At 39.6% G+C, this 26933-nt stretch overlaps 1 protein-coding gene across 5 annotated transcripts in view; it reads left to right on the plus strand.

The window, feature by feature from the left end:
- Prosap (prosap) overlaps window positions 1–26933 on the plus strand; it is a 394561-nt gene that overhangs the window by 332890 nt on the left and 34738 nt on the right. For 3 of the 5 annotated variants that reach the window (XM_065229414.1, XM_065229417.1, XM_065229415.1), the window contains 3 exons: window positions 9961–10129; window positions 10654–10848; window positions 18423–18489. In XM_065229414.1, coding sequence (XP_065085486.1) covers window positions 9961–10129; window positions 10654–10848; window positions 18423–18489 — 431 coding nt within the window. The remainder of the gene's footprint in view (window positions 1–9960; window positions 10130–10653; window positions 10849–18422; window positions 18490–26933) is intronic. The other 2 variants (XM_065229416.1, XM_065229418.1) reach the window with 1 other exon arrangement.

Consider the following 26933-nt stretch of genomic DNA (forward strand, 5'->3'; position numbering starts at 1 on the left):
GGATAATACCAAGGGCAATCGGAGAAGAACTTCTAGAGAATTTCGAGTGAATTTTCAGAAGAATTTAGAGGAGAACTCCGTGATAATTTTGAGCAGAATTTCAAGACATTCCACAGGTAGATTCCAATTGAAATCTAAAGAGAATTCCGGGAAGAATATCAAGGGAATCGAATTTTATGATTAAAATTCCCAAGGAATTATGAGAAGAGTTTCAAAGCAAGGCTTTCGAAGAAGAATTTCTAGATAATTTGAAGTGAATTTTCAGAAGAATTTAGAGGAGAACTCCATGATAATTCTGAGCAGAATTTCAAGACGTTCCATAAGTGAATTCCAATTGAAATCAAAAGAGAATTCCGTGAATAATACCAAGGGAATCGAATTTTGGGGTCACAGTTCCCAAGGAATTATGAGAAGAGTTTAAAAGGAATCCTGAAGATAATACCAAGGGCTTTCGAAGAAGAGTTTCTAGATAATTTGAAGTGAATTTTCAGAAGAATTTAGGTGAGAATTCCATGATAATTCTGAGCAAAATTTCAAGACATTCCAGAGGTGAATTCCAATGGTCATCAGAAGAAAATTCCGAATGTTGATGTTACAATTCCCTAGGAAATATGAGAAGAGTTTCAATGGAATCCTGAGGATAATACCAAGGGTATTCGGAGATGAATTTCTAGAAGGTAATCAAAAGATTTCAGATGAGAACTCCATTACAATTTTGAGCAGAATTTCAAGACATTCCAGAGGTGAATTCTAATTAGCATATAAAGAGAATTTCGTGAAGGAATATCAAGGGAATCGAATTTTGAGGTTACAATTCCCTAGGAAACATGAGAAGAGTATGAAAAGAATCCTGACGATAATACCAAGGGCATTCGGAGAAGAATTTCTAGACAATTTCAAGTGAATTTTCAGAAGAATTTACAGGAGAACTTCATGATAATTCTTAGCAGAAATTCAACACATTCCAGATGTGAAATGCATAGGAATCCTTGGGAGAATTTTAAAAGAAGCTTCAGCAAATTCTTGGGAGAATAATTGAAAATTCAAAGAGAATCTTAAGGGGCTTTTCAAGAACTGTTTTGAGTATTTTGCAGGGGATTTCGAACTGTTATAATGAGAATCTCAGGAGGAAAATTCTGAACAGAGCCCTGTAAAGAACAATCTTGAGAATACCATTATGAAATCCAGTGAAGAGTTCTGAGTTAAATATCAAGGTAGTTAAATATTAGGCACACGTTGAAGATTTCGAGCAATACAGCCCAAGTAACATTGCAAGTTTTATCGAGGTTTTAAAGCATGCTACAAGTCTAAATCATGGTCTACAAAACCCTCATAAAACCAAAATTGTTACTTGGAAGCAGACTAAATTAAAATCCAGGATGACTGCTTTTGTAAACAGACTTTAAGGGATGTTTGGTCATTTGTGACTTATCCAGCATGCTGGGAACGTCCCCAAAAAAAATCTGCTGTCGGTAGTCATGAACCAGTATTCAGTAGCATAGTAAAGTGTTCAATTTGAACCGGAAAAATTTTCAAAATTCCGGGAATAAATCGGGCAAAATCCAGGAAATTGATAATGGGCATTTGCATGATCATATAGCTCAACGGTGTCGAGTACGTTGACTTCCTCAATGTATGGATGGATTTCCACCAAGGATCTGCCGTTTGACTGATTCTCACTTTTCGTGATTATATAGCCACAATGATCAGTATGCTCAGCCTACATAGTTATGACCTGAACGAGACGTACGGCAAAAGGGTGATTGGTCATTAGGCGGCATTAAATTTTGCCAAACGCCAGTAAGCCAAATGCGATTAGGCAGAATGGGCCTTAAGGCCGAAATTCTAATATTTGTTCATTTATCATGGTAAGGCTTCTGTATTGTACCAGGTTGAGAAAATAATGAGCAGCTAATGAAGTAGGCAGAATTATGTCGATTTCCAATATAAGAATACATAGCTACAATATGTCCAGAAAGCACCACTCATGTTTCGAATGTTTTCCGTACTGAGTACCCAGAGAGGCGAGTTGATATGGACCGGGACCAACGGCTTTACTTCCCTTCCGAAAGAAGGCGTAATCAGAGGTTTTATGCCTCAGAAAATCCCGGCAGCGCTGACTGGTATTGAACCCAGGCTCTTTGAGATAGAGATCTTGAAACTCGAAAGAACTGCTCATGTTTGAACGAAGGAAAAATCTGTTATGAACAATGATTGCCCAAAAATTCCTCAGCAACAAATATGCCTTTCCAAGTCACAGTTCTTAAAATTCGTCCTACACCCTTGATGTTAAAATTTATCTAAGTTCTCAAATTTGAAAAAGTATTCTAGCTTGTGATCTTATAATCAGGATTAAGTCCTGGATCCTAGTTCATATTTTTGGAGTCAGATCTAATAAAAAAAAATCAAAGGCAGTAAATCTGAATTTTTTCAAGTTCCAAAATTTTTCATTCCTACCAAAAGGAATTTGAAATTTTTGAAAAACTGCAAAATCTCTACAAAATTAAAACTTAATATTAGGGGAAATGGCTCTAATGTTGGCCTATGGATCTAAGATTGGGCCAATCGATAAAAATCTGCTATTTATCAATTTTATCTAGATGAACGCGTCATTGGGACGGTACTTATGGATATTTTTGGTAGCTATTGAAAATTTAGTCGATTGCTGAATTTATGTATGGGTCCAAATTATTACATCCATTTCCCCTATGTCATGTATTTCATATCCCTTTTCGGACAGAAGTCTTGAACAATTCACAAAGTTCCATTTTCAAGAATTACTAAATGAAATCTTTAACTTTTCACAATTCGGCCTAATGGTTTTCGGCCTAATGGCCCAACGCCCGTCAAAGTTTAGGTCGTACCTGCCATTTGAAGAAATCGCTTTTCGGATTGCTGGAGTCAGGCTGGAGATTCCATTCAACAACGATCAACAGATGAAGCTGAAATTCCTCAACAGTTTGAAGCAACTGTTGATGAAGGTTCTGGGGGAAGCAAAGCTTTACTTAGGGACATCTAGGGGAAGCAGGGTTAAATTTTTGGTTCAAATTAGATGATTCTTTTGGAGGAAATTTTTAAGCAATAATCCTGATTAATAACAGCCAGAGAGACTTCTTGGAGAGTTCGAAAGAAAGCCTCAGGAGGTGTCAGAAAAATTACCCGGATGTGGCCAGTAGAAACTTCCGTTGATATGTTGGAAGAACTTCTAGAGAAGTCAGAAGACACTTTCGGAATAAATCAAAAGAAACTTCTGGTGGAAGAATTTGCTTAGCTAGATACCTCTTTAGGGGGTGCAAAGAGTTGATAAGAGCAAATTTTAAGGGCGTATCCGGGGTCCAAACTAGAAGGGGGCATTTTTTTAAGTCTTAGAATCTTGAAAACGTTTCCCAAATTCTGGATCTTGAATTTGGTTTTGACATTTTCGCAATAATGTCCCTAGAATCATCCTGGAATACCTACAAAACTGTTCCTAATCCCTAATAATTCTCACAAGAGTTCGTTTATTTTTTTTTTCTATAATTATCTTTTGAGTTCCTTAGAAAAAAATCCTCAGAGGCCCATTAGTGTTTCTCTTCACATAATTTCAAAGGAATTCAGTCCATAATTTAATTTTCCTGGGATTACTAATCCGATATTTTTGGCATTCTCCTTAATATCTTCTTGGAATTATCAAAACAATTCCAAATTATCTATTCCAGAAATTCCTTTAATTTTCCCTCAGTATTTTTGTGGGTTTCTCATCAGAATTACTTCAGAACTGTCCTCGGAATTACCTTGAAATTTTTCTCTGAATCCCTTGAAACGCTTCTGATACCTTTGAGCAGTTCCATGCCAAATGACGAATTTCCCGCAATTTTCTTAAAAATTTCGATCTTCAACATGGAACTTCTTTAAAATTTTCTAAACTTCTCTGTACTTCTCTGGACTTTTCTGAAATTTTAGGTGCTGCCTTGAAAACTCTGGAACTTCCCTAAAGGTCTGAAAATTTTCCTGAAGTTTTCGGAAAGTACCTGAAAATACCGAAATTCCCCATAAATAATTCCTCAAAACTTCTGGAAAGTTACTGTAATTTTCTTGAAATTAATGGTATTGCTATGAAGTTCTCTGATCTACCCCGAAGTACATGGAGCATTCTTGAAGTTTTCCCGCAAAATTTCTGAAATTCCAGTGCATATAATTTCCCTGAAGTTTCAGTTTTTTCTGAAGCTCTCGGAACATTACTGAAGCTTTTGGAAATTCCCTGCCTCCCTGAAGTTTTTGCAATAGACTAGGAGTCAATGCAACTGCCTTGAGGATGTCTGAAGATCTCAGAGCAGGTTCTTAAGGTTCTCACTTTTCTCCGGACGTTCTTGGTACTGCCCTGAAGTTAATGAAACTGCCCTTATGATTTTTAAACTTCCTTCAAGTTCTCTGAACCACCGTCTCGATGAGTGTCATCGTCGCCCACTGTTCACCATAGCCGGTCGAACTCCAGACGAATCTAGAACCGCATTACCGTTCATACTGGCGACATTGCTCTGATGAGTCAACGAAACCCCCCTCCCCTGATCCTATCCTTCGACAATTTACCCCTCTAACCTCGGTTAAGCCGCGAGTATTCGGCCCAACTCCTACTAGACATAGAAATAAGTTAATTTTGTTACAAACAATGAACAATTAATTATCGGCTCCGTGAAGCTAGCGCGATTGAGCCTACGAAATAAACGAACGAAAAAATAAAAAAATCTCTGAACTTCGGTGACGTTTCTGAAATATTTCTGACGTTTTCAAACTTCTTTCGAGGTCTCCGGACTTCATCGAAATTTCCTTTACTTCTTAAAGGTTCTTGAAACATTCTTGAAGTTTTACTGAAGTTATGGAACTGTCCTGAATGTGTCGGAAATTAACCACACCGAATGTCTGTACTTTTCTGATGTTCTTAGAGTTTCCTTGAAGTCATTGAAACCCTAAAGATCAGCGAGATTCCCTGAAGTGACTGAAATTTCTTTTAAGTTCCTCCAATTTTCCTCAAGTTCTCTGGACTTCTTTGAAGTTCTCTGGACATCTCTGAAGTTCTCAAAACTTCTTGAAAGTTCCCACAATTTTTCTGAAGCTCATTGAACCGCTCGTAAGTTCTCATAGCTTCGCTGAAGTTCACAATGTTTTCCAGAAGTTTTTGCCGGCTGCTTGTTTATGAAACTTCTCTGAACTAATGGAATGGTCTTTCATTCCTCGGAACGAATGTGCCTGAAATTTTCCAGAAGTATATAGGACGGCAAGTTCACGCAGTTCTCCTGAAGATGTTCCTGGAACTGATCTGATATAAACTGAATTGCTCATTTTTTAATTAGCTGAAGAACTCTCAACTTCCCTCAAGTTCTCTGGACTGGAATTTGTCGGAAGTTCTAAGAAATTCATGAAATTTTTTTGAAGTTCTCTTAGCTTCTCAGAAGTTTTCTGGACTTCTCTGAATTGTTCCGTATTTCTTGACGGTCCGCACTATTTTCCTGAAATTAATGGAAATGCCCCAATGTTCTCGAAATTTACTCGAACTTCTCGGATCATCCCTGAAGTTCCTGCAATTTTACTGTTATTCATTCCCTAAAGATCTGAAGCTTCGGCAACTGCTGTAAAGTTCTTAAAATTTTCCTGAAGTTAATGAACAACTCTATGATCTTGGTTGAAGATCACGACATTGTTCTGAAATCCATGGAAATACACTGAAGCAATCGGAACATAGCCTTAAAGGTAATTTAACTTCGCGGAAGTTCAGGACGTTCTTGAAGTTATTGGAACTATCCTAAAGTCTCAGGGAGTTCCTTGGAGTTTTTGGAACATCCATGAAGTTTTCAAAACTGATTGAAGGATACTGAAATTTTGCTGAACTTAATGGAACTGCCAACCAGTTCTGGAAATGTTCTTTAAGCTCTCGTGACTTCATTAAGTACTCGCATTTTTTCCTGATGTGCATGGAACTGCCCTGAATTTAACGTTACTTGCCTAAAGTTCTTTAAACTTCTATGAGTGTATCTCAACTTCCTTCTGCTGTGTTCTAGGAACATCTGTAAAGTTTCTGCAATTGTTCCGAAGTTATTAGAATAGCGCTGAATTTTTCAAATCGTTCCGGCTGTTTTCGAAAGCTCCCTCAATTTTTCTAACGTCCAAGGAACTGCCCCGAAGTTCTCTGATCGTTCCTAAAGGTCTTGAAACATTTCCATTAGACAATTAAGAGCACAGATCTAATCTGGATTAGAACAGACCTTTTTTCGTATTGTAGGTTTGCAGCGCAATTTTGCATTTTGGTGGGCAGTGTGGGATAGAGCAATATGCACCTTTAGTTTATTGTACATCCTAATATGTACTCAACCCTGCGTCAGTACATCCCTGCTGTTCTTGGAGATTAGTGTAGACATTCGGTCAGAGTTGAGCTCGATCATCAGTGACGTGGCATAATGCATCGCCTCTTTCGACTGATGACTTTACTGGAGGTAAGACGTGTGTGCTACGAGCAATCCCACATTTCCATATGCTGGGTGATTACCAGTGAGAATCTAAAGAACGAACATAAAGCAGCATATATCCCACGACTGGAACAACCGAGGGAAAGAAGTTTATTTTCCCATTCAATTCTTTTGCTGGTGGTAATCCGATGAACTATATTCGTTCAATGTACACAATTGCAGGTATTTCATTTCCAACGAACGTCAAACGTTGATGCGATGGAGAGCGAAGGAAAATGTGTAAGGATGACCGGTGATTCTGACGATCAGGACCATGCTGAGGCACTCAACGTCGACGAATCCACTTGCACGAACGAAGCAATTCAGGAAGGTGATAGTAGTGAACTCAGCGATGGAAGTATGGAAGAAGAGGGCGACTGTCAAGATGACATCCATCTGGTAGCGATGATGAAGTAATGAAACCAGACCAGACAAAAAGCTCAAACACCGCAACACACGGGTAGAGAAAATCCAGAAACACTCGACAGACTCGAGCGGATAGAGAAATGTATTGCGGAGCTGACCCAAACCTTGGGTGCCTACGCACGCCCGACTACCTCTCGAGACCCAGCACCGTATGAGCTGGAGTCTATCTGGAACGCGCCTAGTGAGTTCGTTGGTCGACCGCCAGGTACCACGTCTGTTGTTCGATGGGATCACATCAAAGCTTTCCCGAGTGGCATTCCAGCCAACAAGATGTGGGAGGCTTGGAATAGATACATCGAAAACTTCGAGATGGCGGCATCTCTGGGAAACGCATCTGATCCAATTCAACGCTCGCAGTTATTGTATTTGACGATGGGCGAGGAGCTCCAGAGCATCGTCAGGGCGGCCAGGTTGCGTCCAAAACTGAGTGAGCCCAACTGCTACACAACTTTTGTTTTGTTGAGGAAGCGAAAATACAGAGCATGCTTGGTTTTCGGCATCCAGCGACCATTTCGGAGCTACGAAGCTTCTTGGGTTTAGCTTCCTTCGTAAGTCCCCATATCCAAAATATTGCAGATATTAGTAGTCCATTGTGGGCAGCAGTCTCTAAAAATGCATGGACGTGGGGTACTCCGCAGCAAAATTCTTTCGATACCATTAAAAACGGATTGCGCAGTGCACTGTATCTCTGGGGTTCTTTTCAAATGACGCGAAAACTGTTTTGTACACAGATGCTTCTCCTGTTGCCTTGGGTGCGGTACTCGTACAAGAGTGTGAAGAACGAGGCCACAGAATCATTAGCTTCGCTTCGAAAGCCCTTACAATCACAGAGAGGAAGTACCCACAGAATCGACGGGAAGCGTTGAGCGCCGTGTGGACTGTGGAGCATTTATCTTATTTTTTACTTGGTAGGCGAATTTACTCTACGAACTGATGCACAAGGCGTAATGTTTATTTTGAATCGAACCAGGGGAAGATTCTAAAAGAGCCCTCACAAGAGCCGATAGTTGGGCGCTCAGACTCAGTCCTTATGATTATGAGGTGGAATATGTTCGAGGCAAGGACAATATCGCAGATCCATCTTCACGGCTCTACAACGGTAGTGACGATCCTTTTGATGAAAAAACCAGTCCCTGGAAAGTACCGGTTGTCGAGGCAAACGCAGCCGATTTTCTGACCGAAAAGGAAATTGTAGATCATACAACTCAAGATGCGACGTTTCAGCAACTGATAGTTTCATTGCAAACCGGTGAGTGGCCTGCCAACCTACGGTGAGTGGCCTGCCACTCTTGCTGTACGAAACGGACTGGTAGTTAAAACAGGGTGTGCTGTAATCCCAGAAGCACTTCGCAAGAAAGCTCTTGAAGTAGCACACGAAGGCCACCCATCTGCTGCAAAGATGAAGACCATAATGAGGCAACGTCTATGGTGGCCTGGGATGCCTGGTGATGCTGAGAAGTGGGTGCAATCTTGTTCTACCTGTGCTATGAACGGCAAACCGGAGAAGACTACACCAATGCAGCGTATTCTTGCGCCGGAAGTCGTGTCGGACACAATTGCAGCGAACTTCAACGGACCATACGCTAGATACGGCGGTATTTCGATTTTGGTAATCGTCGATTACCGATCGCGGTACCTGATTGCAAAACCTGTTAAATCGACCAGGAAAGCGTGTTCGAAAAAGAAGGTTTCCCGAAAAACATCAAGACCGACAATGGTCCACCATTCAACGGAGAGGAATGTAAACACTACTGCGTGGAACGGGGCATTAATACAATCTATTCCACTCCCCTGTTTCCTCAGCAGAATGGCCTTGTTGAAGGTTATATGAAGATAATCAACAAGGCCATGGTTAGTACAACTACTAAAAGCACCAATTTCATCGAAGAGTTGCGTGTAGCAGTGCACGCACATAATGTAGCAGCTCACCGAATCACAAACGCAGCCCCGGAAGAAGTCATGTCTGGCCGGAAGATAAAGTGGGGTCTTTCACCTCTGTGTCATGAACGAGTAGATATAGACGATAAACTACTGAACGAACGGGACCGGAAAGCGAAACTATTAGGGAAGCAGCGCGAAGATAACCGACGGCGCGCCCGTGCATGCCAGGTAATAATAGAGCGGTCAAGTTGCACGAAAGGTGATTCTCGATTCTTTCCTACCCGATATACAGTAGTGGAGGAACGAAATGGAAACCTGACTCTAAACGATAATGCGGGACACGTCTTCAACAGACATGTGTCTCAGGCAAAGAAGGTTTATCCGTGGCGTGGCACCAGCAAACCTGAAGACACCGAGGATAAACATCATCAGCCAAACAATGGTGGAGCCGTAATGCAAAGAGAACACAGAGCTACAAGGGCCCCAAGATACTTGAAAGACTACGTTCAAGCTGTTGGAAAGCAGTGATTTTTTTATTATTTGCTTATTCTCTGGAGCTGAATTTGATTAAAATAAACTAAAGGTGGATATTCCTCTATCCCACAGGCAGCTTTGGTAAGAGGAGCGCTTGTACGGTTTTGGAGCTAGTTACTCTTACGTTTCGTGCCACGATTTTTTGTGAAATTTCAAAGACGCCATTTTGAAAATTTGACACGATCTAAAATGGCCCGAATTTTTGCAAAAATGTCAATAATTGGCCATAACGAACAATTATCCGATTCGTCATTTGTCGTGGAACTGCTCATTCGAGAAACTGCTGGGGTTGCTATTCTAATTTGCGATCATAAATGCGAAAAGTTGCTATATCAAAGTGAGATTTCAAAGGAATTGGAAAATGTCATGCCCCCACAAAACTCGGCGCCCATGCGCCCAATATCAGACAGCACCCCTTAGTACTGTGTAGGACTGTATAGGAGCAGCTTACTTAGATGCAAAAGATTAGCAATGCTAATTTTGACACGTGGTCGCGCTTGAGACTTGAGAGCTCGATTTACATCAATCTAGCAACGATTGTCTCAACCGTTTTGCATGTTAATTGCAGCGATTCGAGATTAATTTAAGACAACCGTAGTTGATAGATCTAATACTCTTTTTTTTCAATTTCTTATTCTAGCACCCTCCTGGAGCTGGGCGCGTCGCCAAACTACCGGGACACCAAGGGTCTCACCCCGGGCTACCTCTCGGTGACGCGCAAGACCGATCCGAAAATCTGCGAAATTCTCCTACACGACCACGCCATCCTCGGAATCCAAGACAGCCAGGGCTGGCAGGAAGTGCACCAGGTAAAAAAACCAGCGTCAGAATCATAGTTCGGTTTCAGCTCGTAACTCGTTTCAGTAGATTTTGATTTTTGTTTAGAAAGGTGATCGGGAACTAAAGTTTTTAGGTATCCAATGTTTTTTGGAGAAGGAATTTTGTAGGTATCCAAGTAGGCGTTTGTAATTTTGTAGTGTTGTTTGATCTAAGTACTCTCCGGTTCTGTCAAATCCTTCTCCTAAGGAAAAAAGAGACTGTTTAACGTTTCCGCGAATACGATTTCAAAAAGTTGTAAGCTTGAAACAGAGTTGCCAATGTTCTAATAATTCTCTTTTTTCTTCTCTTTTCTCTTATTTTTCTTCTACATACAATTTTCCACTGACCCTCACTATCCCTCACTTTCCGGTCCACGAAATAACTTTCAAAAAACTACCACTCTTCCCCGCTGTACTGTAAATCCAAATTGAACGAAACTCTTGAAACCCAAAACCCCCCACACGATTACACACAAACCACAACAACCCAAACAACGATCGAAAATAATTTGTAGGCTTGTCGGAACGGGTTAGTGCATCACCTAGAGCACTTGCTGTTCTACGGTGCGGATATGGATGGGCAGAACGCTTCCGGCAATACGCCGCTGCATGTTTGCGCTGTTAACAATCAGGAGGCTTGCGCTAGAATGCTTCTCTTTCGCGGTTCCAACCGGGGCGCACTAAACTATGCCAATCAGACACCGTATCAGGTAGGATACATACTTTTCTCTTTCCCTCTATCCCGTACTTCTGTTGTAGAAAAGTTCGTAATTAATTGTATTATTACGTGTAGAATTTTCCCACTGTTTCGAACTTCCTTTCCATCCGTATGCTCTCCCATTCCCCCGTCCACATCCACGAGACCTGTACTAAATTTGGGTAACGGAGTAGGCCACTACTGGAATTGATTCCATGGAAACTACTGAAAACAACCTTTCCGAAGATAGCTTTAACAATTAACTAAAAATAATTATAACCTTATGTAAAGATTTAAGACTAAATTTTAAACGCTAAAACCGTTTTGTTTGAATTCAAGTAGAGATTAACAATAACAAAGTCAAACTTATCGACGGTCATCTGTTGGGACGTAGGACTGAGTGGATAAATCCTATTTGTTAACTGCAGCAGGAGCTTGTGTTTTGTGTAGGAATAGGAATTTGAGCGGGGTTCTCTCTGTTTATACTCTTTAGTATGACGCGCTTGACATAGATGGCCCACAGCGTCTCACGAAGAGCTACTGATTCCGATCAATAGCGGTCCGGCTTCTTCTTCCTTCTATGGATGATCATATGGGCTGCAGCTCGCGGCTTGCAGACAGCCTTTCGTTGTGTACTGGAGAACACACCACCAATCACCACGCGGTGATTGAATAAACACCGTTTGGTGAGACCGGATGGAATTCAACTTTGAAATCTGTGTTAGGGAAATTGCTTTTCGCAGGAAATCGGTGATGATTTTAATGCTCATAGCAACAGTTGCACATTCGCGCAATTTTCAATAGTGACATTTTGAAAAATTATAAAAAACTTAAACTTAACAGATGCGTAGAAATATAGCTGATCGATTGGTGATAAAATTATTGAAATTGGTCCAGGGGCTGCTGAGTTATTAACGTTCAAAATCTTTCATAATTTTGTTACATGTTCCATTTTCGGTTTCACAAAGTGTACCCCCATATAGAAATCACAGACGCAGTCCTACGTCAAAAAATAAAATTTTGAATCGATCTTCTCCGATTTGTACGAAACATTGCGTAACTGTTTGTTATGGGTAATCATTCGCATTATTGCTAAAATTCGGCCATTTTGGAAATGTTTCAATTAATTGTATCACAAGCTAACGGCATTCCTGATCGAAATGACGTATGAGACAAATTTGAACTGTGGAAGTGCATCTAGAACACAAAGTTGATAGCACGCAATAAGCTAATGTGAGCTTGCAATTCGAAAAAGAAGAAGAAGTCTGACCCAATCTACTTCCAACTTTTACGGAAATCATAACTTTAATATTGATGTTCTTGTTACTGTCGATACTTGCAACAGCTCTTTTGCAATACTGCCGGTTGCGTCAGAAGAAAATTCATCAGCGACATACAGACAATTTTTATCTAAACTCACAATATCTTGTCGAGCTGTCAAGTTAAAACAAGCCGAAAGAAGTCAAATTGTACACTCGTGCCGCCTGGTGAGTGAATTCTTATCTGTTTTGTCCTTCATCCAATAGGTCTTGTCGATCAGATCAACTTTGCCAAAGATAACTACTAGCTTCTACCTAGTCGAGCTGTCAAGCTCCAACAAACAATTTTAAATCAAATGGCACACTAGTGCCGCCTGGTGAGTAAATTGTGAACTGTAATGTACACCAACTTAGCTGAAGACAGTCAGCTTTTATGTACTTGATCTATCATGTTAAAGCAAGCCATTTGAAACCAAATGGCTATCTGACTATCGCTGCCTAGTGAGTGAATTCTCAACTGAACTATCCAACAGTTTTTGTTAATCTGAAAAACTTTGCTGAAGACAACAAACTTGTATCTGATGCACCATTAAATGTCAAACCACAGACAAACAGACGTAACTCTTCATTGTGTATCTTCGTTCACGCATTTAACGGTTGATTTGAATATTATGAGTTCCGCGAACTACTCGCCGCAGCGCTGGCATCGGATCATTTTGACGTTTCTATACATTCTATAGAAATTTAATGCAATATTGTTTGCGAGTTAGCGAGCAAGCTTGTTTTCCGCGAGAAGCCCGAGAGATGCCGTTACTGAGGTTCTATGTTTTGAAATAATATGTTTTCAAGGATAACTTTTTCAAAGAGTTACGTCTGTTTGTCTGTGGTCAAACGGTACACTAACATCCCTGGTGAATGAATTCTGAACTGTGCTGCCTTTTCCAGCAGTCAAGTTAAACAGGTAACTAAGAGTCATATAGCACACTAGCGCCACGTGGTGATTGAATTCTCAACCAGTGCTGAGATTTGTCATTATCTGTTCTGTTTATTAATTTATTTAATAAGGCTCAACCGAATTAACTTTACAGAGCTGAGGATTCTTGGTTACTATACAATACATCTTAAAATTATGGTCAAAAGGTACAACACAATAAACACTTTATCTTCCGCTACCCAAAAAGCCTCCTCCACAAGAACTGGAGCCGCTTCCAGTGGTTTCATTGTATGGCAGTATCGCCAACGGGGGGCAGAGCGCTTCCATTGCAGCAATGGACGCAAAACGTGGTCAGCACTCACACACTCATCACTAAACGGTTGCAGTAAGGAGGACCACACAATGGTTGCTGCCGAGAAAACAGACGATCGCGTGGCACACATCGAGAGTGGCCTGCTTTTGTCGACAGCCGAGTGAACACTGATTTGTCATTGTCATTGACAGACTTTTGCGCGATATTGACCAAATTGTCACCCCAATAATCACTGACAAACTTGATCATCAAAAAAACCTTCGTCAAAATCTCATTAATTTTTTCGTCAATAACAAAGATTCAGCTGGCAAACAAAAATGTCATTTCGTGCATTCTGTGTCACATTATGGTTATCCAGGCAATTCAGAACGTAGATGCTTGTTCACTTGAATGGCTCGATGTAATTGTTTTGTACTTAAGTAATAAGCAAAATTTCGTTACAAATTTAGTTTTTTTTTTCTTTAATTTATTTGATAAGGCTCAATCGAATTAACTTTACAGAGCCGAGGATTCACCATACAAAACATCGTAAAACTATAGTCAAAAGATGAACACTATCCAAAAAGCCTCCTCCATCACAATGGATTCCAGTGGTTTCATTGTATGGCAGTATCGCCAAAGGGAGGGGGCAGAGCGCTTCCATTGCAGCAGTGGACGCAAAACGTGGTCAGCACTCGCACACTCATCACGAAACTGTTGCTTTCCAAGGTCGACGACCGAAAGAACTGCTGATGAAGAACAATGAGGAGGACCACAAAAATGGTTGCTGCCGAGTAAACAGACGATTGCGTGACACACATCGAGAGTGGCCTGCTTCTGTCGACAGCCGAGTGACCACTGACAAATTTAGTTAATAAAAAAATCTACACATGGTCGTCACTGACAATTGACATGGTTGGTCTTGACGATGACTGTTAGCTCAAATGAGTGACAAAAGCAGAAATGTCAATATTACCGTGTTTTGTAGATATTTTGCAGCAGCACTGTTCTCAACTAAGTGTTGACCGTCTTGTCGATCTGCAGCAGCAGCAGCAGTGTTGCCAGATATTCCGATTTATCGGTGTTTATACCGATTTTCGAACTTGATCCGGATATACAGATAAGATTTTTCAGAATACTGATTTTTGAGATTTAATACCGATTTTTTAATAAGCAAAATGATTATTGCCTGCTGAACTGTGAGAGATTTTTATCTTTTTGAATAACTCAAATTGTTTTAGTCTGCTCAAACAAAAATGCATCGTTAGAAATATGTTATGCTCTTTATACTCTTATGTTAGAAATGTGTTATGCTCGATACTCTTCCCAAGCAACACACATGTTCTATTGCAGTTTATATAACGTTAATATGACTGATTTTGGTTGTGTAGCAGTTTACTCAATATAATTCTATGAACTTGTGTTAGTGGGGTTTTGACTAATGTTTCCATTTTCTCCCCGTTTTTGGCTACTCAGGAGTCGAGAAATACTTTTATTAAGTGAAAAAATAGGTCCATCAAAATGTTCATTTTTAACTTCCTGGATCTTCACTTGGAACCTTCCTACTGTCCCTTGGTGTTTTCTTCCACCTTACTCCGTAAGTTGTTTTCGGATTCCTCCCAGAAAATTGCTTCGACTTCTTCCCATGGAAGCTTCTTCTAGCCTCGCTCAATACGTTCTTCCGTGTTCTCCCGCCAGTGTTTTTTTCTACTTCCGCGAAATTTTAGGAATGCTTCCTAAGCCTTATTGCGGTTCCATTAGCTTCAGGAAAATTTCAGGAACTTTTAAGAAGTTCTGAAACTTCAGGTAAGACCAGACTTTTTGATAAGTTTAAAGATCTGGAAGCGTAAGTTCCGATAATTGAAAGACAGTTTCATTAACTGCTGTTAACATTCGAGAACCCGGGAATTTCAGGAAAGTCCAGTGAACTCCGGTGAACTTAAGGAACTTTAGACAAAATTTACATGTCCAAAGCACTCCAAGGACATGTAATGGTTTTCAGGATAGTTCCATTTAGAGAACATCAGTTTATTTCAAGGAAATTGCTGAAACTTTGAAGGAATTCCGAGAAATTCAGGGAATTTCCGAAAACCTCAGCAAACACAAGGAAAGTCACATGAACATTAGACAATTTTAAGAACATTTTAAGTGAAGTTCTGTGATTTTCAATGGCAGTTTCGAGAACTTTTAAAAATTTATAAAATCAAGAAGATCAGAAAACTTCAATGCCGATGTTCCATTAATTTCAAGACAAAGGTCCGAATTCTTCAAGCAAGCCCAGAGGCCTTCAAAGAAGATTAGATACTTTCCGGTAGTTTCTTTATAATTAGGGAGGTTCCGAGTACTTCGAGGATTATCAGAGAACTTCAAAGCAGCCCCATTAACTTCAGGAAAATTGCAAGACCTTTCGCTCTACGTTCTTTTCGCTCTACGGATGTTTTCTTTGCTGTGTTGATGCATGCGCGTAGGTACAGTGAACTGGCGCCAAGATGGGAGTATGTATAGGTAACACAGTACTCATGGTCTGCTACTGTTGGTGAGTTATTTGCCGTTAATGCTCATGAAAAGTCCCCTATTTTGCCATAAACAGTGACAAAATAAACAACAATTACGGGCGGATTTGGACAGATTTGGACCTGTTTCATACGACCGAAAGGTGTATGCTGGTCACAAATGCCTTGCCAAATTGATTTCCCACGCAAGTGATCAATCTTTGATATGAATTTCGCGAATAAACACGAAGAGCATTGATTATAGCAAAACTGGCCATATACGTACAATCGTCATAGTTCATTTTAGTAAACGAACTATAACACTTCTTCCTTGTGTGGCACCTATTAGGCGCCTAGAACCGGGGCGTTAGTCTGTCATCATGGTTGTGTCCAACGCACGACCACATTGTTGACGTAGAACTGCTAGATATTTGTTGCTGCTCCATTCACTTATATATTGATAACAAAATAAATGGTTTAGAAACTTAACTCCAATACCGCCAATTTATCCCAGCAATATAACTCTTTCTGTAAAAATGTGTGGTCCTGAGAAGGGCTGATGGTTCGATGCAAAAATTAGCTTTGGTGCGACATCGTTCTTAACTTAAAGCTCATCCCACACCTGCCCGATATCATCCGGTCACAGCGCCTGTGAGAATGTTCAGCACGACGGCAGAAAGAGAGGGAGAAAATCCACCTAATGCGCTCCTGCTTTCTGCTTGCCACGCCGTCCAAAGCGGAAATGAGCAGAGGCACGCTGAGCAGCGCTGTTCTATAACTTCTCAGGTTCAAGCAGAACGATGTGAAACTAATAGCGAATTTGTTTATTATCGGGGTTGGAACCAGTTCCAACCCAGTGCGAAACCGAACTTTTCGTCAGTGCGAACCTCAACCTGAGGTAGGTTTTAAAAACAAACGATCAAACTGACGTTTGTCAGAATACAAGCAGACCCAATCTTGATACCCCATCCAGGTTGGAACTGAATAATAAACAAATTCGCTATAAGTGGACTGGGTTTCGGGAAAAACGTTTTTTTTTTTTTAATAAAAACAGTGATAAAATTATCATTGGTACGTTTTTCAAATGTTTTTATATGGAAAATTAGAAAAGTATTTATTTCAGCAAATTCGTAGAGTTATTTCCTATCGAATGGCGTTTTCAGATTTTGATTTCATCTATAAATGACAAAATTACAAGCGTTCAAAACCTAACACTATTTCGCCACACATTTTATTGATTTGCACCCCAGTCCACAAAGACGTAGTACTACGTCAAAAACACCCCTTGCCAACACATTCTTGAATATATTACAAAGAGGGAGGAGCTTGGAGGGAGTACCACTCTACGACGTAAGAACCACTCACCGGAATGAGCTTAAAAAAAAAATCAGTATAATCGGTCATGACATCTCTGGGATACAAAAAAAATAAAAAGTTTGCCCCAGGCTTTTACGAGTTAATTGAACTCTACTGCCTATTATCCCATATCAGTCCCCTTAATTAATTAATCGATAATATTTACAAGTTGAAATCTGATTCAATGAAGCTTGCATGTTTTGTTATATCAGCGAAAAATATGGCGATCCAAAAAGCAGAACTGTAACTAGACCTCTGGACTGTCGAATTTTACTTTGCCTAATGGAACAAACTGACTTGATGTTGTGTTCACATTTTTCATGGTCCAACTCCGTAGTTTTATCACGTAATATGAAAGTAGATGCCAATCGATAGTGGATAACGTTGTTATCTTAAAATTGACGAAAACCCTAATGGGACTGATATACGATTATAGGCAGTCTAGAAGATTTATAGTGGGTTTTAAGGTAAAGGTCTTTTCGTATGATAAGTTCAGAGGGCTTCTCATGGGTCTTATTGGGCAAATCAAGTCATCTTTTAAAACAAATCCCAGCATCTTCTGTGTTGTCTAGAGTGTATCAACACCCGTCAAGCATTACTCTTTCACCAGCCCATAGGCTCCATCAGCGTCTCACTCCCAATCTCCTAATAACCTATGTAAATATACCTTAACAATTATGTAAAAACCACCCTTTCATATAATCACGAGTTTGCGTGTCGATTTACCAGTGACATTCAGACACAACCGTTGTACAAATAAGATTTTCTCCCTTTGCACCCCACCCACCTAAATCCATCCGCAAACCATCACCAACAAAACAGTTTGTCGTCATCCTTCCTTTCCTCCAATTTAGCATGTTTAGCCGATGGCGAAGAAAAAACCATCAAGTCCTCATTTGCACTCTGACAGACGAGGTTTACTTAAGTGTACATTCGTCAACGCGTGTCTCTTTCCCCCCTTTCCCATGAAATACCAAGCGACATCTTCCGTCCGTTTATCCAACGACCCTGCGGGGTCTCGTTTTTCCTTGTTCGCACCCGTTTGTTATGTTTTTTTTTGTTTTCGCAGCACCATCAACACAAACATCATTATTATCCACACCTTTAAAAAAAAACCTATACCCACATCCACAGCTTCTTCCCCTTTGGTACCGACATATATGAAAGTGTACTAATTGATCGCGTTGTCGCGTTTTTCTTCTCTTCCTATTCTTCCTTTTCTTGCTATGTTTACCAACCATCTTTAAAACGCAGGTCGCCGTAATTGCCGGCAATTTGGAACTGGCCGAGATGATACAAAACTACAAGTGCGAAGATATCGGTAAGTAAACCATCAAAAACGTAGCAACCCGCGCAGCAGAAAAGTGTTTTGAAATCCACACCAAAGCATTTTTTTCTTTTTCTTTTTCGCAACTCGTTAATCGCGCTGTTTTTGCGTTTTTTTTCAAATCACATCGATATCTTTTTTCTGCTCGCATCATCGTCATCATCATAATCTCTTTTCTATTTTAGCAAGTTTAAACGAAAAAAAAATACGTTTGCTCATCATCTTGATTGTGTTGCGTTTTGTTATTTGGCAGATCTTTTTTTTTTGTTTTGAATTCACACACTCGCACTCACTTGGATTCGATTTCGCCTCCACGCCTTCCTCGCACCGATCTTCTGGCATCGGGCGGTTGATAGGGGGGGTGGCGTGAGAACAAAAATCTTTAATCACTTTCTCATTCGGTTCGTCTTTCGCTCATGTCACACGCGCTCGACACATTCACACATACATACCTACCCACAACAACGCAATCATCTTTTTTGCAATGTTTGTTTCTCTCTCTCTCTGTGTGTGTCTGTATATCGCCTCTCGCTAGATGTGCCGTAATTTTTGCTCGTTTTTTTCTTCTTATGCTAGCAGCATTTCACCGTCATTTTTTTTTTGTGTTTTCATAATGTTTTGTGATGTGTTTCTTCTTGTTCTCTTGTCGCACAACACACTTTCTCGAAACGCACATTTACGTTCCATAGCGACGCAGTTGCGCGACATTTCGCCTACTTTGATTCGTTTTCAGTTTTCTGTTTTTAATCATGCACCAGATCCAGATGTGAATGCATTTTCATTATTCTGTCGGCGTGGCGTCCCGTTGTGTCTAATATATATGTGTGTATGTGTGAAAATTTCCATTTTGATCTAAATGTTCTACCACTAGCAGCGAATCCAAACACATAAAGCAACCAACGATACAAACAAAACGGTTGCTACGACTACCATGACAAACTCGCTCTGTAACAAAGCTCGATCCGAGTGGTAGAAGGATAATGATATATTGCTTGCCTGCTTTGTTGCAATATACACGGATGAGGACATAGCTTGATATGAATCGGGAAAAGACATAACAAAAAAATTCCCATTAACACACGTGTATCATCTTCGGCTTTACTTCGTGAAGCAGCTTGCCAACAATTTGCTCGTTTCCTTCTACCGCCCCGAATGAGTCGGGTCGCACGAGCTGCTTGTCATGAAAAAGAACGGTGAAGATTATATCATTATTGTTTTCAACTTCTGACATAGCGTTATTATTCGGTTCGTTGATCGCTTGTTAGTTTGTCATTTGGAGATATTTTTGATTCCTTGACCACTAGAGTTATAGCGGAATGCAAACTTTGTAACAAGGAAGAAATGTCGCTTCTAGAGCGAGGCGAGATAAGGCAAAAAGCAAAACACTCGCAACCGAAGGAATCGTTGTTTTCCTTTCTTTTAAAATATTTACTCTAGGCCACCATTGTTATTGTTTACAAACTGTATGCTCTCTCCATATTATAATACAGACGTGGCGGCGCACATTTCGGGCTGCTTTGCCTGCGCTCTAAAGATAGATATTATGCGTTTCAGTTTCTTTTTGTTCTTCTTTTTCTTCTTCTTCTTCTGTTGTTGATGTTTTTTTTTTTTTCGTTTAGCGGAATGTGTTAAAAAATGAGGTAGATGATAATTAGAGGCCCGACCGAGGTCTATATTAGTTATTTTCACTTACGCTCATCAATCATGCAATTGAGGGTTGTGTGCGCTCGTCTAACAGAAGTGGACAACGATGACAGGTGGAGAGATGACAGCTTGGTGGAAGAGTGGTGAAAACAAAAGGTATCGCTGATTGTCAACGAATCATCATCTTTGTTTGTTGTGAAATACTTACATCAATTAGGTCAGTTGCAAAAAACAAAAAAAAAACTGTTAGCTTATTTGTTTCAAAGTCTGCAATGAACATTTGAAATGTCTGGGAATTATCAAAAATGTCTGCAAACTCGTTTTTGACTCGGTATTAGCAACAATCAATACGAAACTAACGATTTTAAATTGGCTCACTACTTGACTAGCCTATTGGTCCCAAGCAAACGATTAACGTACCCCATTCTAGTCAAAATTCTAGTACTACACTATGTTTGTTTTGATTCGCTATGAAAGTTTGACAGATAAAATGAGGGGTTCGTGTATTTTCCATGTTTCAAGGGGTGAATCGATTAGCTTGGGACCGAAGAGTGTACTAGAGCTGAGCCAAAAAGTTGAGCACGTTATTTTGGGACCTTCTAGTCTTAGAGTTACCTCTATGGTATTAGCATAGAGGTAACTCTTAGACCAAAAGGTCTCGAAGAAACGTGCTCAACTTTTTGGCTCAGCTCTGGTACTCTCTTCCGTCCCAAGCTAATCGATTCACCCCTCGAAACAAAGGAAAATCCACTAAACCCTCAATTTATCTGTCAAACTTTCATATAGAATCAAAACAAACATAGTGTAGTACTAGAATTTTGACTAGAATGGGGTATGTAATCGATTTGCTTGGGACTAATAGCAACAATCAATACGAAACTAACAATTTAAAGGCTCACTACTTGACTAGCCTATTGGTCTCAAGCAAATTGACTAACGTACCCCCTTCTAGTATAAATTCCAGTACTACACTATGTTTGTTTTGATTCGCTATGAAAGTTTGACAGATAAAATTAGGGGTTAGTGGATTTTCCTATATTTCGAGGGGTGAATCGATTAGCTTGGGACCGAAGAGAGTACCAGAGCTGAGCCAAAAAGTTGAGCACGTTTCTTCGGGACCTTCTGATCTTAGAGTTACCTCTATGCTAATAGGCTAGCCAAGTAGTGAGCCAATTTGAAATCGTTAGTTTCGTATTGATTGTTGGTATTAGCATGAGACTAATTCCCCGACGAGTTTGTATCATCTTGACGGCCTTGGAATTATTCACATGATTGATTTTAGAACTTTCTCAAGAATTAACGCACAATCAGAATTTACTCAGTGTTCAGCTTAGAAAATTAATATTAGGTCTAGTTTTTCATATAATTAGCTCCAAAATACACTAGAAATTCATTAATAATTCTAATAGTATTACCCACACATTCCCCGAAGAATTCTCCTGAAATTTCTCTTGGAATTCTTCTCGGCACTCGCTGAGTGCTCTACCAAAATTTGCATACAATTATCCTCCTTGAAATAGCCTTGGAATACACCAAGAAGTATTTGGAATACACCTAAGAATGCCTATATCCTTCGATCTTTTCTTAAAATTTCGAAGGACCTTCCCCGGAGTTCAATTCTCTTGGATTTTTCTCGGAATCCCCTTTAAACTTTCCACAGAATTATCTTTAGATTCTTCATCTTCCTTTGACAATCTAACGGGTGGCAACTAAAATTTTGGAATTTCTTCGAGGCCTCTATGCTCAACAACAAACGAGCTCAGAGAGAAATAAGAGTGTGTATGTGTTAGCTCTTTCTCTCCTCTTTCTGATAGTATTTTCTGTTTTGTTTATGCTTGCTCAGTTTGGCTCAAAATGCCGTCGAAACAAGAAGTATTTCGCGAGCGCGTTGTACAGCTCTACGAACTGCACAGAAATCTCGGCAAAAAGTATACGGTACAACATTTTAAAAGCGAAAATGTTGCGGCTTCGACTGTTTACCATATCCTAAGATCCCCAACAACTGCTCGCAAGCAAGGTAGTGGAAGACCAGATAAAATTATGGACGCAATAGGACAGAGAAAGGCATTTCTAAGCCATGGTTCAAGCCCTCTGGTTTGGCAATCAATCAATATGTGTACCAGCACGAATGTTTGAAGAAAATTTTGATCCCGTTTCTACAAAAACATCATGCTGATGGACAATACGTGTTTTGGCCGGATAAAGCGTCATCACATTACGCAAAAAAAAACACAATCGTTCTTGAATACCCATTCGATCCCATTTGTACCCAAAAACCACAACCCGACAACACCTGCCTCAGTGTCGCCCAATCGAAGATTTCTTCGGGGTTTTGAGCTCCTTGGTGTACAAAAATAACTGGAGAGCCACGAATTGCAAACAGTTGATTGGTAGAATCAAGATATGCATAACAAAGTTGACATGAAGGCCGTACAACGCTCCTGTTCCGACATCAAACGGAAGCTTGGCCGAACATCCGATTACGGACCGTTTTCAAATGTTCACTAATTTTTTTTTCAACAATGGACAATGCATCTTTAATTTCAATAAATCAGATCTTCTTCAAGTATGTTTGTCTTTTTTTGACAGCTTGAGAAAGAAATTCCAAAATTTTAGTTGCCACCCGTTACTTAAAATTATTTTGGAATTCTCCTTAGAATTCACTTGCAGTTCTCTTAAAAATTTCTTTAGAATTGTTCGCAAAATTTATTTGGATTTATAGTCACAACTCTTTTGTTATGTTCAGATATCAGAGTTATAACATGTTATAATGTTTTGTTATCTTGATGACGTTTTTCTTGGCTATAATTATTATAAAAGACCCTTGTAACGTGTTTTTACTCTGTAGTCTGAACAAGGCATTATTAAGTTCCCCTCAAAATTAATTCCAAGTTCTCCTGGGCTTCGTCTCACAATTCAAGATTAACATTTCAAAAAGTCTTATCTGATTTGATAGATTCTCTTTATCGACTATTTCTTTTGATAAACACAGCTTTAAAAATATACCTCGTTTTTTTTTTTTGCCACACAGTTTGATACAGGAGGTTCTTAACGAGCCCCCAAAACGTCAAACACAACAGGGAATGCTGCTTTTTTTTTGATGGGTAGGCTTTCGCTACGCTGCCAAAGAATTGCTGGAAATGTTGGTTTCGATCAATTTTCTCACACTTTAACGATCACATGGAAAACAACCTGCACTAGTGGAAGATTGCCGTAAAAGCTCAACGCAGATGTCGCCACTGCATGATGATGATAATGTTGACAGACTGCATATAAAATTCGTGAAAATTAGCGTTAAATCATAATTTTCATCAAGCCTGTGTAAAATTCTTCCAATACAATATTCGAATTGCAGAAGAAAACGTTTTTACGATCAGACTGATGTGCAACTTTGACTTTTCCAGTTGATCTTTCATAAGATATATTCATTTCATTTCGCGGCTCTAACAATGCTGCATCGTAAATATGATGTTAACAGAAGTAAATTGCTCAATTATTCAAAATAGAGATGATTTGTCATCTTGCTATCACTTTGAAGACCATCTAGCACCATTTTATAGTATGGTGCGTGTTGAGTAAAGCAAGTTCCGTTGCGTTTTCCGTCGAAAATTGTGAGCATCAATATGTTTGCTAACAAAAGGTCAAAATGAACATTTATTGAATATTGGCGTCCTATACAACCAATCTCCATAACCATCAGCATGATACAACCACAGACAAACAGACATAACACATTGAATATTTCTCACTGTAAAACATCGTCGCTAAAACATTACCGCCATCTGTTGAGTACACTCTGGTGGGCACTACACTGAACAGATGGCGGTAGTGTGTAAACGTCAAACGCAAGGGAATTGACTATGCGCGCCACAGGTGGCGGTACTACCAACTATGATACTTTTAAATTGACCGTTAAATGCTTGTTCGATGAACAACTTGCGAGTGTTATGTCTGTTTGTCTGTGATACAACCTTTCCTAAGTAAATTCACTTAATTTCCACTTTCATCCTAGTGGAAATCGCACATATTCACCATTTTCCGAAAAATGCCGCTGCGCAGGAGGTAACCTCTCCCTGTGGGTGCAAACTTGTTATGCATAATTTTCCATGAAAACATCTCCGATCCATACCGAAATAATAACAGTTAGTTTGCAAACACATTTTCTTACACGATTCAAGCAAAAGTTTCCACGGGAAATTATTAGTTTTTCTTTATGTACCGATTTGCCCCAAAAATCGTCTGTTTTACTTGAAGAATTTGGAAAATATCCTCCTTCTAGTAGTTCTCACTTCGAAATGTAGGTGGCGAAAGCATGGAAAAGTTTCACTGCAAGACGCCAAGCGCGATGCGAACTTTGAATCGGAAATAGGAAAACAAACAGTACTCTGCAAGCGACGGCCTTGTGACAGCTGCACGGAGAAATAAAACTACCCAAAATTTGAGATTTTACTCTGTTTATTGTTATTCCTTAAAATTGAGTTAAATCAAGAAGACTGGCAACTTTGCCAGAATCCAAGCGACAGATACAATGGCGCTGCGCTTGAGTTAAAGTGGAAGCAACGCATAGAAAAATGAACAAATACACAAACCCTTCTTCTGAGGATGTAATATTTGCTATCAAATTCGTTCGAAGCATTTACCTTTGAGCGGCAGATGACGCGATTGTACCTGGCTCATAGCGTTCGTATGAGAAAATGGAAGAGTTGCCAGTCTTCTTGATTTGTTGTCTTCGGTTAGATGCAAAAGTTTAACGAAAGTAAAGAAATTCAAGATAGAAAATCCATTTTGCAAACAACTTGATGTGATGAATTTTTTTGACGTGCATATTAAAACCACAGACAAACAGACATACACTCAAAATCACATTCATCGTAAATAATCTTTTAGGTGGGAATGTGCTTGCATTTGTCATGGTGGCGCCACTGAAGCATTGAGCAAGCCACTACATTTCGAACTCATCAGTGATGCTAGTTCTTTTTCTCGTCTAGTTAGTAGATGTCAGCTCTTGAAAATGATAAGTGGCAAGGCATCCCACTGGAGACTCATACCACATCTGACGAATACATAAAAAAAAGTTCAAAACTGCTGCACATTAGTCATTCCGTTCATAATATTACGTTGTACGATTTTAGGGATGAATGACCTTAAAGGTTAAAATCCTTCAAAAATAAATAAACAACAACAACGTTGTACGATGTACACATAATTCGAGAATAAATCATGTTTATGACTGTAATATTCTATCAGTTTATACCAGTTATTGATGTTCAATACAATCATGAATATCATTGATTGATACATATGATTTTTTTTTCTTCTGTGTACACATTGAAGCGATGAGCGGAAGTAGAAAGGGCACTAATAAGTGATGCATTACCTTGTTTAAAAACTTGTTTCTAGCTAAATAAAAAGCACACTAAGCAAACAAAGCAAATCCCTAAATAAAAGTCTTAGCTTCTGAGAATTTTTCCTACGGATCCGTATTTCTGCAGAATTCAATCAATTCTATAGATCTTTGGAAAATTTCGTAGAACCGACATCACTGACTTCCATCTGTTTTGTTTTTATTCAACACAGCTGACGCGTTGACAGAACGGAGAAAAGCAACTAGTGGAAAAATTGCATGCACGAGGAATGCTCCGGTTGCAAAACATTGCTTGGGAATGTGGATGATAGATGGTGCTAGTGCGCATGCAAAATACGCTTGACGATATATTTTGAAGAATTTTCTTCTAAGAGTTATGTCTGTTTGTCTGTGTTGAAACTTTACTCAGAAAAATACACGTTCTATTTATCTTTGTTACGTAACGCAAAGCATTCGTATCGATAGACGAACTCGATATGTCAAAGCTTCTGCATTCTTTGATTTAGCAATTTTCCGGAGTCTGTTAACGCTACTGGGATGGAATACATGCCAGAAACAAAAATTTTGAAAACTGAAGAGATAAGTTTTGAAATTATTTCAGATATTTTGAAATTTTAATAATTGAGATCCGATACAAATTTTTTCGACTTGACTGATTCACTTTACAGAAGGATCTTCTGTGATATTTAACGTAAATTTCAAAACCATGAGTCTGATTCCTCAGATTCTGAATTCTCATAATTGGGGCCTCCCTTAGCTCAGTCGGTAAAGGCGCAGCTACAAAGCAAGACCATGCTGGAGGTAGCTGAGTTCGATTCCCGGTTTTGGTCTAGGAATTTTACGGGTTGGAAAATATCTCGACTTTCCTAGGCATAGAGTATGGTTGTACATTTTTCTTTTTTTAGTTAGTTTATTTGTAATGCTCAATCGCGTTAGCTTTACGGAGCCGATTATTCATTGTTCTTTGTTTGTAGCAAAATTCACTTAATTCTATGTCTAGTAGGAGTTGGGCCGAATACTCGCGGCTTACCCGAGGTTAGAGGGGTACATTGTCGAAGGATAGGAAAAGGGGAGGAGCTTGGGGGTAGAGGGGGGGTTCGTTGTCTCATCAGAGCAATGTCGACAGTATGAACGGTAGTGTGGTTCTAGATTCGTCTGGAGCTCGACCAGCTATGGTGTCCAGTGGGCGACGATGAGACTCATCAAGACGGGGGACAAGACAAACAAAAACTAATAAAGAGATACAAAAGACAAATGAACTAAATTCTTATACTAGACATTTGTAGAAACACATAAATCGACTGCATATGGTTGTGCTTGCCACATAATTATACTAATGCAAAAATGGTACAGGCATCGAAAGCTCACAATTAATAATTGTGGAAGTGCATCTAAGGCACTAAGTTGAGAGCACGCAATAAGCTAATAT

Source organism: Ochlerotatus camptorhynchus, unplaced genomic scaffold, assembly GCF_037179485.1.
Source record: "Ochlerotatus camptorhynchus isolate MF236.1 unplaced genomic scaffold, CSIRO-AGI_Acam_v1.1 ptg000314l, whole genome shotgun sequence".
Lineage (NCBI taxonomy): Eukaryota > Metazoa > Arthropoda > Insecta > Diptera > Culicidae > Ochlerotatus > Ochlerotatus camptorhynchus.